At 51.8% G+C, this 14,972-nt stretch overlaps 1 protein-coding gene across 18 annotated transcripts in view; it reads right to left on the bottom strand.

Annotated features, from left to right (window-relative positions):
• Positions 1-14,972, bottom strand: part of KALRN (kalirin RhoGEF kinase) — a 735,103-nt gene that overhangs the window by 149,204 nt on the left and 570,927 nt on the right. For all 18 annotated transcript variants that reach the window (XM_066240722.1, XM_066240718.1, XM_066240728.1 and 15 more), the window contains one exon: positions 6,305-6,551. In XM_066240722.1, the coding sequence (XP_066096819.1) occupies positions 6,305-6,551 (247 nt within the window). The remainder of the gene's footprint in view (positions 1-6,304; positions 6,552-14,972) is intronic.

Below are 14,972 nucleotides of genomic sequence, written 5' to 3'. Positions count from 1 at the left end.
TTTGATAGCAGAAGGGATAAGAAAGACACATTTTGGCTCCTAGCAGCAGAAAATTCAGGAATCCCCATTCTGCAGAAAATCCGTTGGACAGGCTGGCCGGCCCCTATCAGAGCTGGACCCTGTTCATCCTGCTGTCCAGAGTGCTGCTCAGAGTTCTGCTCCAGCCGGAGACACCAGGGTCTTTCTAGTGAGCAAAGCAGCCACAGGACAAAACCTGTCTGATTGTTGCCTCTGCCTGTGGGGAAGGGGTGGGATCAGGAAGGGAGCACGTGAGGTCAGAGGGGGGGAGAGAGAGTGAGAGGGCACTATGTCGGCCCCATGCTCTCTGAGTCCTCCTCCAGCGAGCCTGGCTAAACACTGGGGCGCCTACTCAGATGGAAGGATGATAAACTCAAGTTCCCCTCTCAGTGCCTTCAGTCTTGGAAGGTCATAGAGCACAGTAGTTAAAGAGTGAGACCTTGGGAAACAGATAGACCTGGGTTCAAATCTAAGTTCACCCTGGCCGGTTGGCTCAGTGGTAGAGCGTCGGCCTGGCGTGCAGGGGACCCGGGTTCAATTCCCGGCCAGGGCACATAAGGAGAAGCGCACATTTGCTTCTCCACCCCCACCCCCCTCCTTCCTCTCTGTCTCTTCCCCTCCCGCAGCCAAGGCTCCATTGGAGCAAAGATGGCCCGGGCGCTGGGGATGGCTCCTTGGCCTCTGCCCCAGGCGCTAGAGTGGCTCTGGTCACGGCAGAGTGATGCCCCGAAGGGGCAGAGCATTGCCCCCTGGTGGGCAGAGCGTCGCCCCTGGTGGGCGTGCCGGGTGGATCCCGGTCGGGCGCATGCGGGAGTCTGTCTGACTATCTCTCCCCGTTTCCAGCTTCAGAAAAATACAAAAAAAAAAAAAAAATCTAAGTTCACCACTTACAAGTTATGTGACTTTGGGCAAGTCACCTTATCTTTCTAAGACTCAGTTTCCTTGTCTATAAAACAAGAAAAATAAAAATATTATTATTGGTATTTTTAATTTTTTTATTTATTAATTTTAGAGAGAGAGGAGAGAGAGAGGTAGAGAGGTTGTGAGAGAGAGAGGGAGGAGAGGTTAAGAGAGAGAGAGAAGCATAAATTTGTTGTTCCACTTATCTATGCATTCATTGGTTGATTCTGGTATGTGCCTTGAACAGGGATTGAACCTACAACCTTGATATGTCGGGATGACACTCTAACTAACTCAGCTACCCGGCCAGGGTTATTGTTATTAGTATTAAAGCAATAACCCAGAGCCTGGCCCATAGTTAGCTCAATAAATGTCGGTATTATTATGAGTTGACCACAGGCTTAACATCAGTCAACAGTCTCACAGCATCTTCAGCGTCTCTGAGCTGAGTGATATGTGTCTCCAGAGCCCAAGTTCTTTCTACTTTCTATACTTCACCACCTGGGTTAGGTGTTCCTGAGGCCAGCTAGGTGACAACAGCAGAAATCACCAGGAGATCCATGGGAGTGGACACCCTGTGACCAAGCCAGGCCTCTAAAGCCACTGGCCCTCTCCTCCAGGACAGGTGCTTCCACAGTGTACCTGGCCTGGTTTAGAGGCGTGTCCTTACGTTGTACAGGGAGAGGAACAAGGGGTCCTACACAGTGGGGCGAAGAACCGAGGCTGTTTTTGGAGCCTGGGGCAGGAATACCCAGGATTTTTACTACGATATTCTTACCATTGGTACAGTTTGTACAGTTCCATGGCATCAAGTACATTCACATTGTTGGGCCACCATCGCCACCATCCGTGTCCAGAAATCCTTTCATCTTACAGAACTGAAACTCTGTACCCATCAAACACCGACTCCCCGTTCTTCTGCTCCCCCAGCCCCTGGCCACCCCCTCTACTTCCGTCTACAAATCTGACTGCTGTAGTTACCCCACGTACGTGGGATCATACAGTACCAGTCCTTTTGTGTCTGCTCCTTTCACTGTTTACATGTCAGCTGCAGAGCTCATCCATGTTGTAGCATGTGTCATGCTTCTTCAAGGCCGTGTGACTGTGTGTAAAGACCACGTTTTGTTTACCCATTGACTGACGGACACTGGGTTGGTTGCTTCAAGCTTTTGGCTACTGTGAGTAATATTCTATGAACATGGGTGTACAAATGTGCCCTTGAGTCCCTGCTTTCAATACTATTGGGTATATACCTAAAAGTAAAATTGCCAGATCATATGGTAATTCCATTTTTAATTTTTTTGAGGACACCTTACTATTTCCCACAATAATTCACCATTTTACTCTCCTACCAGCAGTGCTCAAGGGTTCCAATTTCTCTACATCCTCAGCAACACCTTTTATTTTCTGTGTATTTAATAATAGCCATCTTAATGGGCGTGAAGTGTGGTTTTGACTTGCATTTCCCTAATGAATAGTAATGTTGAGCACCTCTTCATATGATTATTGGCCATTTGTACATCTTTGGAAAAATGCCTATTCAAGTCCTTTGCCAGGTTTTTTTGTTGTTGTTTTGTTTTTAAAGTGAGAGGCAGGGAGACAGACAGACAGATTTCCGCATGTGCCCTGACCTGGATCCACCTGACTAGCTCCCTATGGGGCGATGCTCTGCCCATCTGGGGCCACTGCTCCATTGCTTAGGCAACCGAGCTATTTTAGCATCTGAGGTGAGGCCATGGAGCCATCCGCAGTGCCCATAGCCAACTTGCTCGAATCATTCGAGCTATGTCTGCAGGAGAGGGAGAGGGGGAAGAGAAGGGGTAGAGAAACAGATGGTCACTTCTCCTGTGTGCCCTGACTGGGAATCAAACCTGGACTTCCACACACCGGGCTGATGTTCTACCACTGAGCCAACTGGCCAGGGCCATTTGCCCGTTTTTTTAATCAACTTATTTCTTTGTTGTTGAGTTGTACACTAACTGTTCCAATGCATCTTTAAGTATCTCTTGAGCCTGACACTCTGGGGATGCCAAAACCATAAAGTAGTGACTCTCAACCCTCATGAACCATCAGAATTGTCAAGGAACTGAAAATATACTGATGCCCAGGCTTGGTGGCTCTGAACTGATGGGTCTGGGTAGTGTGTGAGGCCTCAGTATTTTCAAAAGTCTCCTCCAGGCAGTTCTAAGATGCATCCAGAGTTGAAAACCATCACTACAAATCTTTGTCCCTTGGGAGGCACTGCCCTCCACCACTTAGTGCTGAGAAAGTGAGAGGGGGCATTAGGAAGAGAGGGGACTGGGTCCCCGAGGACCCAATCCCAGTGAGAAGCTGTGCAATGTCAGGGTATCCGTAAAGTAATAGGAAAAGCAGTCCCCCCACCCTTGTCACACAGCCTCGACATCAGTCAGTCCTGCCACGAATCTATCAAGAGGAAACAACTGACCACTGTGTCCTGAGGAGGCACAGGAGGGCAAGGCGGGAGAGGGGCCCTGGAGCCTGTCCCTACAGGACAGTGAGGGTGGGGAGCGCTGGGCTGCGAGGAGGAAGGCTCAGTCCTCCCTGACGGGCCCACCTGCACTTGGACATCTGTGACCAATTAGCCTTTCCCAGCAAATTGCTGTCCTTGGTTTTGTTTCTGGAGATGGGGTCTCTAAATTGGACTTGTGGGATTTGTAGTCATTTTGCTGAGAAATCTATGACAAATGATGTAATAACTATAATTTATGACAACTAAATGGAGTCAGTGCTGGGCACTGTCCTAAGTGTTTTGTATCTATACTGCTCACAAAAATTAGGGGATATTTTATCGCTTTATATTCATTTTGAAATATCCCCTAATTTTTGTGAGCAATCTATTATCTCATTTCACCTTCACAATTCTAAATTCTGTCCCATTTTCCTTTATTCATTTATTTAAAACTGTAATAATTTACTGATTTAGAGAGAGAGAGAGAGAGAGAGAGAGACATCAGTTTGTTGTTCCACCCATCTACACATTTGTTTGACTCCTACATGTGCCCCAATAGGGGATTGAACCCACAACTTCCAATCAACTGAGCTACCCGGCCAGGGCCAGTCCCCTCTTGTTTCAGCTTCAAAGAGAACAATACCTTGTTTCTCTTATTTTCTCTCCCTGGTACCATGAGTTTCTCTAGGGGCTAATTCAGAGGACTGAGGAGCCGCATGGGAAATCCTGAATTCCACCCCACTTCCTGACACAGTCCTTCCTTAGTCTTCAGAGAAAAGGAGAGAAACAAACTGGGTGAGGGCTGAACTAAGGGAGGGAAGCACAGGTGTGTGTAGGGGTGTGTGCGCGCACGTGTGTGTGTGTGTGTGTGTGTGTATAAGAATCAGGTTTTAGTTCGCATTTTTCTCCTGGTGGAAAAACCCCAGGGAGGTTGAATGATAAGCCCAGCAGTACTAATAATGGCACCTGCTATCGCCATCTGGTGGACTAAAGGAGGAAGTCAGGTTTTGGAGATGGACCAGATGGAATTTCAGAAACCTTAACATTTAAATATTATCAGCCTGCAGTATCTATTAGCAAGCCTGAAGCAGGTCTCCATGGTGACCCTTGTCCCTGACTCCTGACAGAACCATGTCTCTTCCCTTTTTCTACCCCATGAATGCCTGGCATAGGTCTGTATACAAGGCACCGCTGATGCAAATTCTCTGAGGAGTTATTAAAAAGCTCAGAACTAAGTCGTTCTCTGGGCCTCAATTTACTCAGTGTAAAACGAGTGATCTCAAGGCCCCTACCAAACCACCTGGACTTTTTTTTTTTTTAAGTGAGAGGAGGGAAGATAGACTCCCGCATGTGCCCTAACTAGATCTACCCGGCAAGCCCCATCTGGGGTCAATGCTCAAATCAACAGAGATATCCTCAGCACCTGAGGCTGACATGCTCACAATTGGACCATCTGAGCTATCCTCAGTGTCTCAGGCCAATGCTCGAACCAACTGAGCCACTGGCTGCAGGAGGGGAAGAGGAAGAGGAGGAGGAGAGGGAGGAGGACGGAAACAGATGGTTGCTTCTCATGTGCGCCCTGACTGGGTATCGAACCTGGGAAATCTGCATGCCAGGCTGACGCTCTGTCCACTGGATCAGCTGGCCAGGGTCCAGCCTTGACTTCTGATGCATCCGAGTCCCCGGGAGGGTTTGTTAAAACATGGACCACTGGGCCCTACCCTAGCGTTTCAGACCAAGGAGGTCTGGAGAGGGGTCTGAGAATTCCACTTCTAACAAGTTCCCAGGGGACGATGAGACTGCCCATCCAGAGACAGAGCCCTGCCTCGGAGAATCACTGTTTGTCGTTCAGTCTCTCTGGTGTGAGAAAATGAATAAACAAAAATGTGGAAGGAACACAGACTTATACAAAACAGAAGTCAAGGAGCCAATAATGTGTTGGTCACAGGCACAGGATTGAGTGCCTCAGGCCCTGGCAGGGACATAAATGAGTGTCTCAGGTCCTGGCAGGGACTCAACCCTGGGTTTGGTCAGCCTGTGTGTCAGCATGAGCACCTGGGTGGGTGAGGGGAATTAGCTAGCCCAGGGAGATGTGGAGGGGCAGAGCAAGCAGGGGGACTCTAGGCTTTTGGCCACAGGTAGAAGAGGACTTTTCTAAACGTATGGTGATACAATGAGAGCTGGAAGATAGCTTAGAAGCAATTGAACCTTCATTTTTAAGATGAAACCGACTCAGAGAACTTCAATAACTTTTCTGAGTAGTCCCACGGCTACTCAGAGGTTCTCTCTCTTTAAGATCCCAATCCACTGTCTTCACAAGCAGGTCCCAGGGAAATCCCACCAGGTCAAAACGGGTCCACGAGACAGGTTAGCTCCACGATGTTCTTCAGTTAGAGGGGCCAGCGTCCCCACCGGGGTTCTGGCCCGCACACCTCCCGTCGCCCCCAGCGGGGTTCTGGCCCGCACACCTCCCGTCGCCCCCAGCGGGGTTCTGGTCCGCACACCTCCCGTCGCCCCCAGCGGGGTTCTGGTCCGCACACCTCCCGTCGCCCCCAGCGGGGTTCTGGTCCACACACCTCCCATCGCCCCCAGCGGGGTTCTGGTCCACACACCTCCCGTCGCCCCCAGCGGGGTTCTGGTCCACACACCTCCCATCGCCCCCAGCGGGGTTCTGGTCCACACACCTCCCGTCGCCCCCAGCGGGGTTCTGGTCCACACACCTCCCATCGCCCCCAGCGGGGTTCTGGTCCACACACCTCCCATCGCCCCCAGCGGGGTTCTGGTCCACACACCTCCCATCGCCCCCAGCGGGGTTCTGGTCCACACACCTCCCGTCGCCCCCAGCGGGGTTCTGGTCCACACACCTCCCGTCGCCCCCAGCGGGGTTCTGGTTCACACACCTCCCATCGCCCCTACCTTTCACCAAGGGGAAGAAGCAGTCCATCTCCACGCTGCTCCGGGAGTGGGAGACGCACAGGGCGCTGCTGGGGACCAGGCCCTCCTGCGGGGGGCTCCGCTCCGTGGTGCGCACCAGGCACCAGCCCGGCCTCTCGCTCGGCCGCTCCAGCAGCTCCACCGTCTGCCCCACCTGGATGGTCAGCTCGCTGCTGTGGCCGGCGTTGAAGTCCTGGAGGACCACGGTCAGCTCACATCCGCCAGAGAGCTTGGAGGGGGTGGGGGGTGGGAGCAAAATGTGAGGGCATGGAGGGAGGAGATGGGTGGGTGAGAGGGAGAAAAAGGGAAAGGATGGGGTTCAGGAAAGGAGGGAAGATGGCAGAGGGCATTGGGAACAGGAAAGAAAACAAGGAAAAGAAAGTAATTAGTGATCCCACCAAATCACAGCCATTCTAGCTGCAGCAACAGCCTGTGACCTGCCCAGAACCGGAGCTTTTAATTTCTGCTTGTTTGGTTAGAGTTCGTTCTTTTCATTATCTCTTTGCCTGGCTTCCAGCTGATTGTGACTTAAACCCCTTCCTCAGTGTGTCCCTTCCCTTCCTCCGAGGCCCTTCCCCGTGCCCTCTTTCTGCCCACAACCACCCTTCAGCCTCTTACTGAGCTCTGTGTCTAAGTCACTCGCTCTCATTTGATTCTAGTTGATGTTTGGGAATAAAGGAAGGGAAACTTGCCTTCTTTGTAACCTTTGCTCCCTTCCCCACCCCTCCCTTCACTGGAGGAGACAGCAGCTTAAAATAGAGTCTGCCAGTGATACAAAAAAGAACCAGGCTTCAATGCGAAGGCAGAAGCTGAACTCTGTTTACCTGGAAGGGGAACGGAATTGTATGACATTAGCTGAGCCACCAGGGACCAAAGGGAGGGTGGTGTGGGAGAGGGGTCACATCCTAGTTAGGGACCATGCTTGGTGCGGCATCCTGCCCTCCCTCCCTCCCTCAGGCCTGGCCCTCCCTCCCTCAGGCCTGGCCCTCCCCACTGCACTGATCATGGGGCAGAACCGACAGAACTGGGTAGAGACCCAGAGTTAGGAACAACCTCTACTAGCTAAACACTGAGACTTTCACTTTCCCCATGAGAACCCATCAGACCCACTCATCTCACAGAGCTAAGCACAAAGCCTCCCTCTTGGAACAGCAGCTGCTCTTAGGAGCAGAGTGAGCGGGGAGGACAGGGGAGGAATGAGAGGCTGAGGGGCCCAGCTCAGCAGCCTGCTCTCTAAGGCTCAGGGAAAAGTCACTGTGCCACCCCCCCCCCCCCTTGCCTGCAGTCTGTGCCTCTCTGATTTGTTAAGCCTTCAGGGCCTACACTGTCTGCACCAGCAGCCGTACTGATGCACGCATCTGAATAGGCTGTGTAGCCGTTTCACCCGGGGCTGGGAAGCTCCGGCAGCATGCTGACCTCCCAACAGCACAGTCAATAGGGAGCCAGAGGCCCCCCCCCCCCATCAGGAGCTCTGCGCCCAGGCCTGTGAGTTTTCTCCTAAGGGAACTTGGATGTCACACAGCCTAGAAAGGTTAACACGATGCATCAGACTGGTGGTTGCAACATCCATCGCCACCAACCACTCAGCAGGGAGTCTGCTCTGAACACATTCCTATGGTGGCACTTACTGCCATTGGGATTGGATCAGGAGGAGAAATCTGTAGGACAGAAGATGGGAGATGGAAAGAGACAGTAGAAGAAAAAGTCGTGTCTGTTGGTTCATTTTTTTCCCCACTTAACTTCTCTGGTCCCATTAAATGCATAGGCGCCACACCCCACTCTCCTGGTGCTTTCTTTCCTAAAGCGCCATTGTGAGAAGGACCGGGGGCTGGGAAGCCCCTCAGGCCTGCAGCGTGCTCCCACGCTGTGCGGATGCCTCCCCATCCGGTACCATGCAGTCCTCAGGATAACCAGGAGGCACTGCCATCTCTCCTACAGCAAGAGGTTTAAGCTTAGAAATGTCAAGATCAGTGGTGAGAAGATTGAGTGTGCCTGCAGGTCACCTGGGAGCTTATTACAAACTTACGAAAAATCCAGATGCCCTTGCTGGTCCTTCCCTTGCCCCCGCTTCCTAATTCAGGAGGCCTGGGTTAGGGCCCCACAATGTGTACTTTTAACAAAGACCCCAACTCATGATTTGAAGAGGGGGTTCCTGGGATACTGTCTGAGAGATGCTGTTAGATGGTTTCCCACAGTCACCCAGTGGGACTAGAACCCAGACCCTGAGTACAAATCCCACGGTCCTTGAACCACGCACCAGGGCAAGCTGTATCTATTTTTAGGTATGTCTGTGGTTAGAGGGGGTGGGAGGCAGATGGGGAGAAGAGGCCAGTGACCTGAGCGCCTGGTCCTCCCAGGGTCTGCTTGGCCTACATCAGGTCTCTCAAAGAATTGCAATCCTTTGTAAGAAATACACTTTGTATCTTACCCGTCTGCACTGTGCATGAATAGTGATATCACTGAAACACAGCTTTGCTCTGATACTGTTTATTTTTTGTCTCAACTGCTGGTGACATCTCACACAACCGATTCAACTTCCCACTAAGGGACTGTTTGTGGAACGTTGGCTTAGATGGCCACCAGAGTTCCTTCTGAGAATTTCTATCACATATATTGTATGCCTCTCAGTGCAGCTGTTCCTTTGTTCCAACTGTCATGTACTCAGGGTCCCTCCCTGGGGTCAAGTGTGCGTCTGGCCTGAGGCGCAACTTGCAGCCCCTTCGCAGACTGCTGAGGCGGAGCAGAGAGGCTCTGGCTGCAAACAGCGCAGCGTGGCACCCAGATACAAGGCCCACGGTCTCGTAGGGCAGATTACAGCCAGACTGACTGGCAGGTTGGGGGCTGGAGGGGGGTTAGGGGCGGGTACAGGGCCAGTCTGAGTGCCTCTCTAACTCAGTGATCCAGTCCCAGGAGACAAGCCCGCACACGCCAGCACTGGATGCTGTAGGCTGCCCGGTTGAGACCCATGAGGAGGAAGTGGAAGACAGACAGATGATCGGTGGGCAATGTCTCTGGTGCTCGAGCTTTAGATCCAGCCCTAACCATCATGGATGAACGTCTGGCTCTCCTCCCCTCCGTGGCTGGTCCCAGGGACTTACTGCACCAGGTCCCACTCCAGGGCAAAAGAGAACCCCAAAGAGTGGCTGTGAGGAGGGGTTTAAGAGTAATGAATGAGCTGGTGATCAGGCAGGTGCCCAGGGAGCTCGGGCTTCACACTTCAGAGAATGCACAGCTGGAATCAGGATGGAAAAGCTGCAAGAGCCGCTGCCAGCGGGGCGGGACCAAGGACAGGGTGGACAGAGACCTCGGAGGAATCTTGGCACACTTAGAAGACTTTCACTTCTAGTGCTGACATGTAACTCATTCATGGCTCATGCTGTCAGCCTTCTCCTGGACTGTGATGAGTCACACCACCCGACTGGTCGTTAATGAAAGCGTTCCCCTCAGTAACCCATAAAAACCAAATTCCTTCACAAATATCAAATTATCAGTTCCTTGGAGATGCTTTTTCATTCTGACCGGTTCTGGTGTGTGTCCGCTGGCCTCTCCCATCCCACAGAGCCCGGGATCGTTATTCTCCCTTCTTCTTCTCTGTATTTCAACAGGACCCGTGGACAGCCCCCCCCCCACTGTCCCCTCCCCTTCCCCACGCGCCCATCCTTGGCAGTGGCACATTCAGGAAGCTCCCACTTCTCTCCCTGAGCTGAGTCTCAGGAATTTAAATAGATTTTATCCAACAGCTGATTGTAGGAAATGTTGCAAACCACATCTCTATTTCGTCTGATTTCTTTTCTCCCTCAGAGCCTTTTAAAAACTGTTTTAATGTCCTCCTTTGTAAATCTTTAGCTTTTTATTTTATGTTTCTTGGCATAGTAGTTCTCTGATTTTCCATTAGGCCTGCATGTCATCCTTCAACCAGGCTTCCCTTTCAACGCCTCCCTGTCAGAGAGGCCCTTCATGTTTGCTAACCGTTCCCTGGCTGAGCCTGCCTTCCCACAGGTCTCCACCGGGGCTGCTGTGGCCTCGCACTTGTTCAGGGCTTGACTTATTACCGTATTTCCCCATGTAGAAGGTGCTTCCATGTATAAGACACACCTTAATTTTGGGGCCCAAAGTTTGAAAAAAAAGACAACAAGTGCAAAAAAGCGGGAAATGCAAGTTAAAAAAATCAACGAGGAGTGCAAAAACAAGCGTGAAAAAGTGGGAAATGCAAGTAAAAAAAATCTACAACCACTGAATAAGACACACCTAGGTTTTAGACCCCAGATTTTTCGGAAAATGGTGCGTTTTATACATGGGGAAGTACGGTAGTCACTGAGCTGGGAAATCCTCGTGCCTCCCTAGGTGGCTGACGGTTTGGCCGCTGATCTCTCCCAGGGTGGAGCCATTTACAGCAGGGGAGGCGCTCAGAGCTCCTTCTGCAGTAACTCCTCTCTCTCTCTCTCTCTCTCTCTCTCTCTCTCTCTCTCTCTCGGTATGTCTATATTTTACACATTCTGACTTATTTTATTATTAATTTTTAAATTTTTATTTATTGATTTGAGAGAGAGAGAGAAATGTTACATTTCACTTATCTATACATTCATTGGTTGGTTCTTGGCTGTGCTCCGACTGGGGACTGAACCTGCAATCTTGGCTTATCAGGACAATGTGCTAGCCAACCGAGAAACCGGCCAGGGCCCTTGACCTATTTTAAATTGACTTTATATTTAATTGTCAATTCCTAGAACATCCACTTCCTCCTGAGCAAGCCAAGCCTCCCCCACTAACATTCTCCCTCCACGCTTACCTCTCGGGCATCTTTCCTCCCTTCCCAATTCTCCTTTCCCAATTTCATCGCTTTAAACTTTGATTACTTGACAAACTTCCCCAGCGCCCCTAGCCCCGTCTCTGCCTGCTTTTAACCACCAGCTCTTCCTCCCGAGGCCTGTGATCTGGCCATAAATACTGTATTATCCCTGCCTTCCCCTCCTTGACCTGCAGGTTTCCTTTGGAAGTCAGCCCATACAGAGCTGACATATGGGCAGCTTGCTTCCCTTCCCCAACCCTTTAAACGTCCCGCTTTCCACTGAGTTGAGAAGAAAAACACAATGCTATCACCAGGGCCTCTCTTCCTCTAACTAGTTCTCAAGAGAAAAGCAGGCCCTGCTGAGTAGACCCTGCCCACTGCCCTAATGTAAAAGCCTACTTTTCTCTCCTTTAGCAGGGTTCCTGATTTTTCTAGGATGATCCCCACCCCCATCCACTAGCTATTTTTTTTCCCTTTAATCTTTTCATGACGTACATTGGGGTCTCTTCTACCAGCTCATCAGCTGTCCTCTCAATGGACAGTGCTCCCATTGATGGTGTGCTCAGCCCCCTCCCTCAGCCCCACAGAGCTCGGAGGGGCCGTCTCAGCCTGTGCAGCACTCCGCGGCCACATCCTAGTTTCCTCGTATCTTGTACACTATCTGCTATGGGTGTTTAACTTCCAAACTATCAATTCTATCCTGATTCACATTCTGAAACCAAACTTATTCCTACTAGGGGAATGCTGGGATCCTGGAGGCCAGCACAGACCCTCAGCACGGAGTCAGGTGTGTCTGGGTCCCCTCTGACCTGTACCCCAGGACCCGCAATCCTCTCTCGTCTCTCAGTCCCTTCACAGTCCCCGCCACCCCAGCAGAGTCTGGCCTTCCCTGCCAAGCCTCTGGCTCGACTCTTCCTGGGGGCTTCTCAGACGTTTTCCTTGCAGGCCCCCACGACCCTGGCTAAGGCCTGCTAAGCCTTGCTGATGCTGAGTGCTACTTGGATTTCTTCCAAATGTCTGCTGCTGAGTTATCCTCTGATTCTTTCCCCTACTTTCCCAGTCTGTCTTCTTCTGGGTCCCGGCCTTTGCAGGGGGAGCCTGTCTCCCTGCTGCCCAGTCTCTGGGTGGACGCCGTCCTCCACGTGGTGCTCCTCACGGCCTCACGTTCCTCCCGCCCCTCAGTGTCGCTGCGGTGCCTCTTTCCAGCATGTACGGCTGCACGCAAGTTCCAAAGGGGAGAAATCATAACCACCCTCGGTTCTTACTTATATTCGCCAGAAACCATTGCTTTTATTTGGGTCCACTTTTGCTAGGTTACTAGTTGGGGATTAACTGAGCCTCCTGCTTGTGTAAACCGTGTGAGCTGCATCATCCCTCTGTGCTTCCACAGACCCTGGAGAAGGAACGGTGACTCCCTGGGGTTTCCAGTGACACTCAGAGGAGTGGGGCTAGTTCCCCACCCGCAGTCTCCTGCTGTCCCTTCAGGGCCTCAGCTCCTGCCTCTGTGCTTCCACAGACCCTGGAGAAGGAACGGTGACTCCCTGGGGTTTCCAGTGACACTCAGAGGAGTGGGGCTAGTTCCCCACCCGCAGTCTCCTGCTGTCCCTTCAGGGCCTTAGCTCCTGCCTCTGTGCTTCCACAGACCCTGGAGAAGGAACGGTGACTCCCTGTGGGTTTCCAGTGACACTCAGAGGAGTGGGGCTAGTTCCCCACCCGCAGTCTCCTGCTGTCCCTTCAGGGCCTCAGCTCCTGCCTCTGTGCTTCCACCCCGTTCTCCCGAGGCAGCAGAGCCTGGTGGGTAAGGGTGTGGGCTCTAGAGCACCCGTTCTTTCCCACCCCCCAGCTGAGTGACTGGGGTGGGGGGCAAGTTACTTAACTTCTTGGTTTCAGTTTCCTCATCTGTAGGATGAGGATAATAACAGCATCTGCTTCAGAGGTTGCTATGAAGATTAAATGAGATAATACTTAAAAATATATATTTACAATAAATTTATTGTTTTTAGATTTTATTTATTCATTTTAGGGAGGAGAGAGAGATAGAAAGAGACAGGTTCAGGGCATGGGGGGGGGGGGGAGCAGGAAGCATCAACTCCCATATGTGCCTTGACCAGGCAAGTGCAGGGTTTTGAACCGGAGACCTCAGTGTTCCAGGTTGATGCTTTATTCACTGAGCCACCACAGGTCAGGCACGAGATAATACTTGTAAAGCATTTAGGCCAGTGCCTTGAGCAGAGTTAGCTCTGTAAATATTTAAAAATAAGTTCTAGAGGTATTAGTTATTATTATTTAAATTTGAGTTAGGAGTAGAGAAGAGGTAGAAAAAAGTAATCAGTTTTGATGGAACATTGTCTGGGCACTGATTATCCCAGTTGTATGTAGACATGCAAATTACTATGCAAATGAACCATATTGTCTTCTTTTTTTATAATCTTTTTCTTGTTTTGTTTTGGTTTTTTTTGTATTTTTCTGAAGCTGGAAACGGGGAGAGACAGTCAGACAGACTCTTGCATGCGCCCGACCGGGATCCACCCGGCACGCCCACCAGGGGGCGACGCTCTGCCCACCAGGGGGCGATGCTCTGCCCCTCCGGGGCATCGCTCTGTTGCGACCAGAGCCACTCCAGCGCCTGGGGCAGAGGCCAAGGAGCCATCCCCAGCGCCCGGGCCATCTTTGCTCCATTGAAGCCTAGCTGCAGGAGGGGAAGAGAGAGACAGAGAGGAAGGAGAGGGGGAAGGGTGGAGAAGCAGATGGGCGCTTCTCCTGTGTGCCCTGGCCGGGAATTGAACCTGGGACTTCTGCACGCCAGGCCGACACTCTACCACTGAGCCAACCGGCCAGGGCCTTTTTTTTATCATTTTAATGGGATCTTGCCCTAACCCAACTGAAAGAACTGGCCCAAAGGCTGCCCAGGAAAGGTGACGAGAATGCCTTCCAAGGTCTCCCGTCAGTACTGCTTTCAATTTAGAAACGAGGGGAGCCTGACCAGGCAGTGGCGCAGTGGATAGAGCGTTGGACTGGGACGCAGAGGACCCAGGTTAGAAACCCTGAGGCTCCCGGCTTGAGCGCGGGCTCATCTGGTTTGAGCAAGGCTCACCAGCTTGGGCCCAAGGTTGCTGGCTTAAGCAAGGGGTCAACTGCTCTGCTGTAGCCCCACAGTCAAAGCACATATGAAAAAGCAATCAATGAACAGCTAAGGTGCCACCATGGGATGCTTCTCATCTCTCTCCCTTCCTGTCTGTCTGTCCCTATCTGTCCTGTCCCTCTCTCTGTCTCTGACACACACACACACACACACACACACACACACACACACGAAAGGAGGGGAAGTGTGAGCCGGCTCCCTTGATGGAAAGTGAGGATGTGCTCTGGCCTTCTCATTTCCATACACCTCCCCTCTGAAGAAGCCCCCTGCCCCCAGGAGTCTGATACATGCCCACACGCCTGCCACCCGAGGCTGCTGACAACTGTGAACAGCAGTTTCTGACACGGCATCACCCACCAGATAAACGAGACCCCCTCTTCCTCTCCTGGCTGCCTGCCCTCTGACTGTGGATCTAATTCCTCCATGCTTCATCAGCCCAAGGCACCGAGTGCTCTGAGTTCCCGTCTAAAGATGAATGTCAACCCGGGAGGCAGAGCGGGCCTGGGAAGGAGGGGAAGCTGCAGGCGTCCGCCTGGCGCGGTTAAAGGGCCCTGAGGTCTGCCGACTCCTGCTCACACGGTCCCCTCCCCTGCGCCTGCTGCCAGTGCCTGAATGCCACCGTGGGAGAGTCATCTCATTTCATTAGGCAGCGCCCCTAGCTCGACACGTCTCAAAGCAGACTTTGTATATGATTCCCGCCCAATGGCAAACAGATGAGA

This window comes from Saccopteryx bilineata, chromosome 8 (assembly GCF_036850765.1).
Source record: "Saccopteryx bilineata isolate mSacBil1 chromosome 8, mSacBil1_pri_phased_curated, whole genome shotgun sequence".
In the NCBI taxonomy this organism is placed as follows: domain Eukaryota; kingdom Metazoa; phylum Chordata; class Mammalia; order Chiroptera; family Emballonuridae; genus Saccopteryx; species Saccopteryx bilineata.
This window is presented reverse-complemented; position numbering and strand designations above follow the sequence as displayed.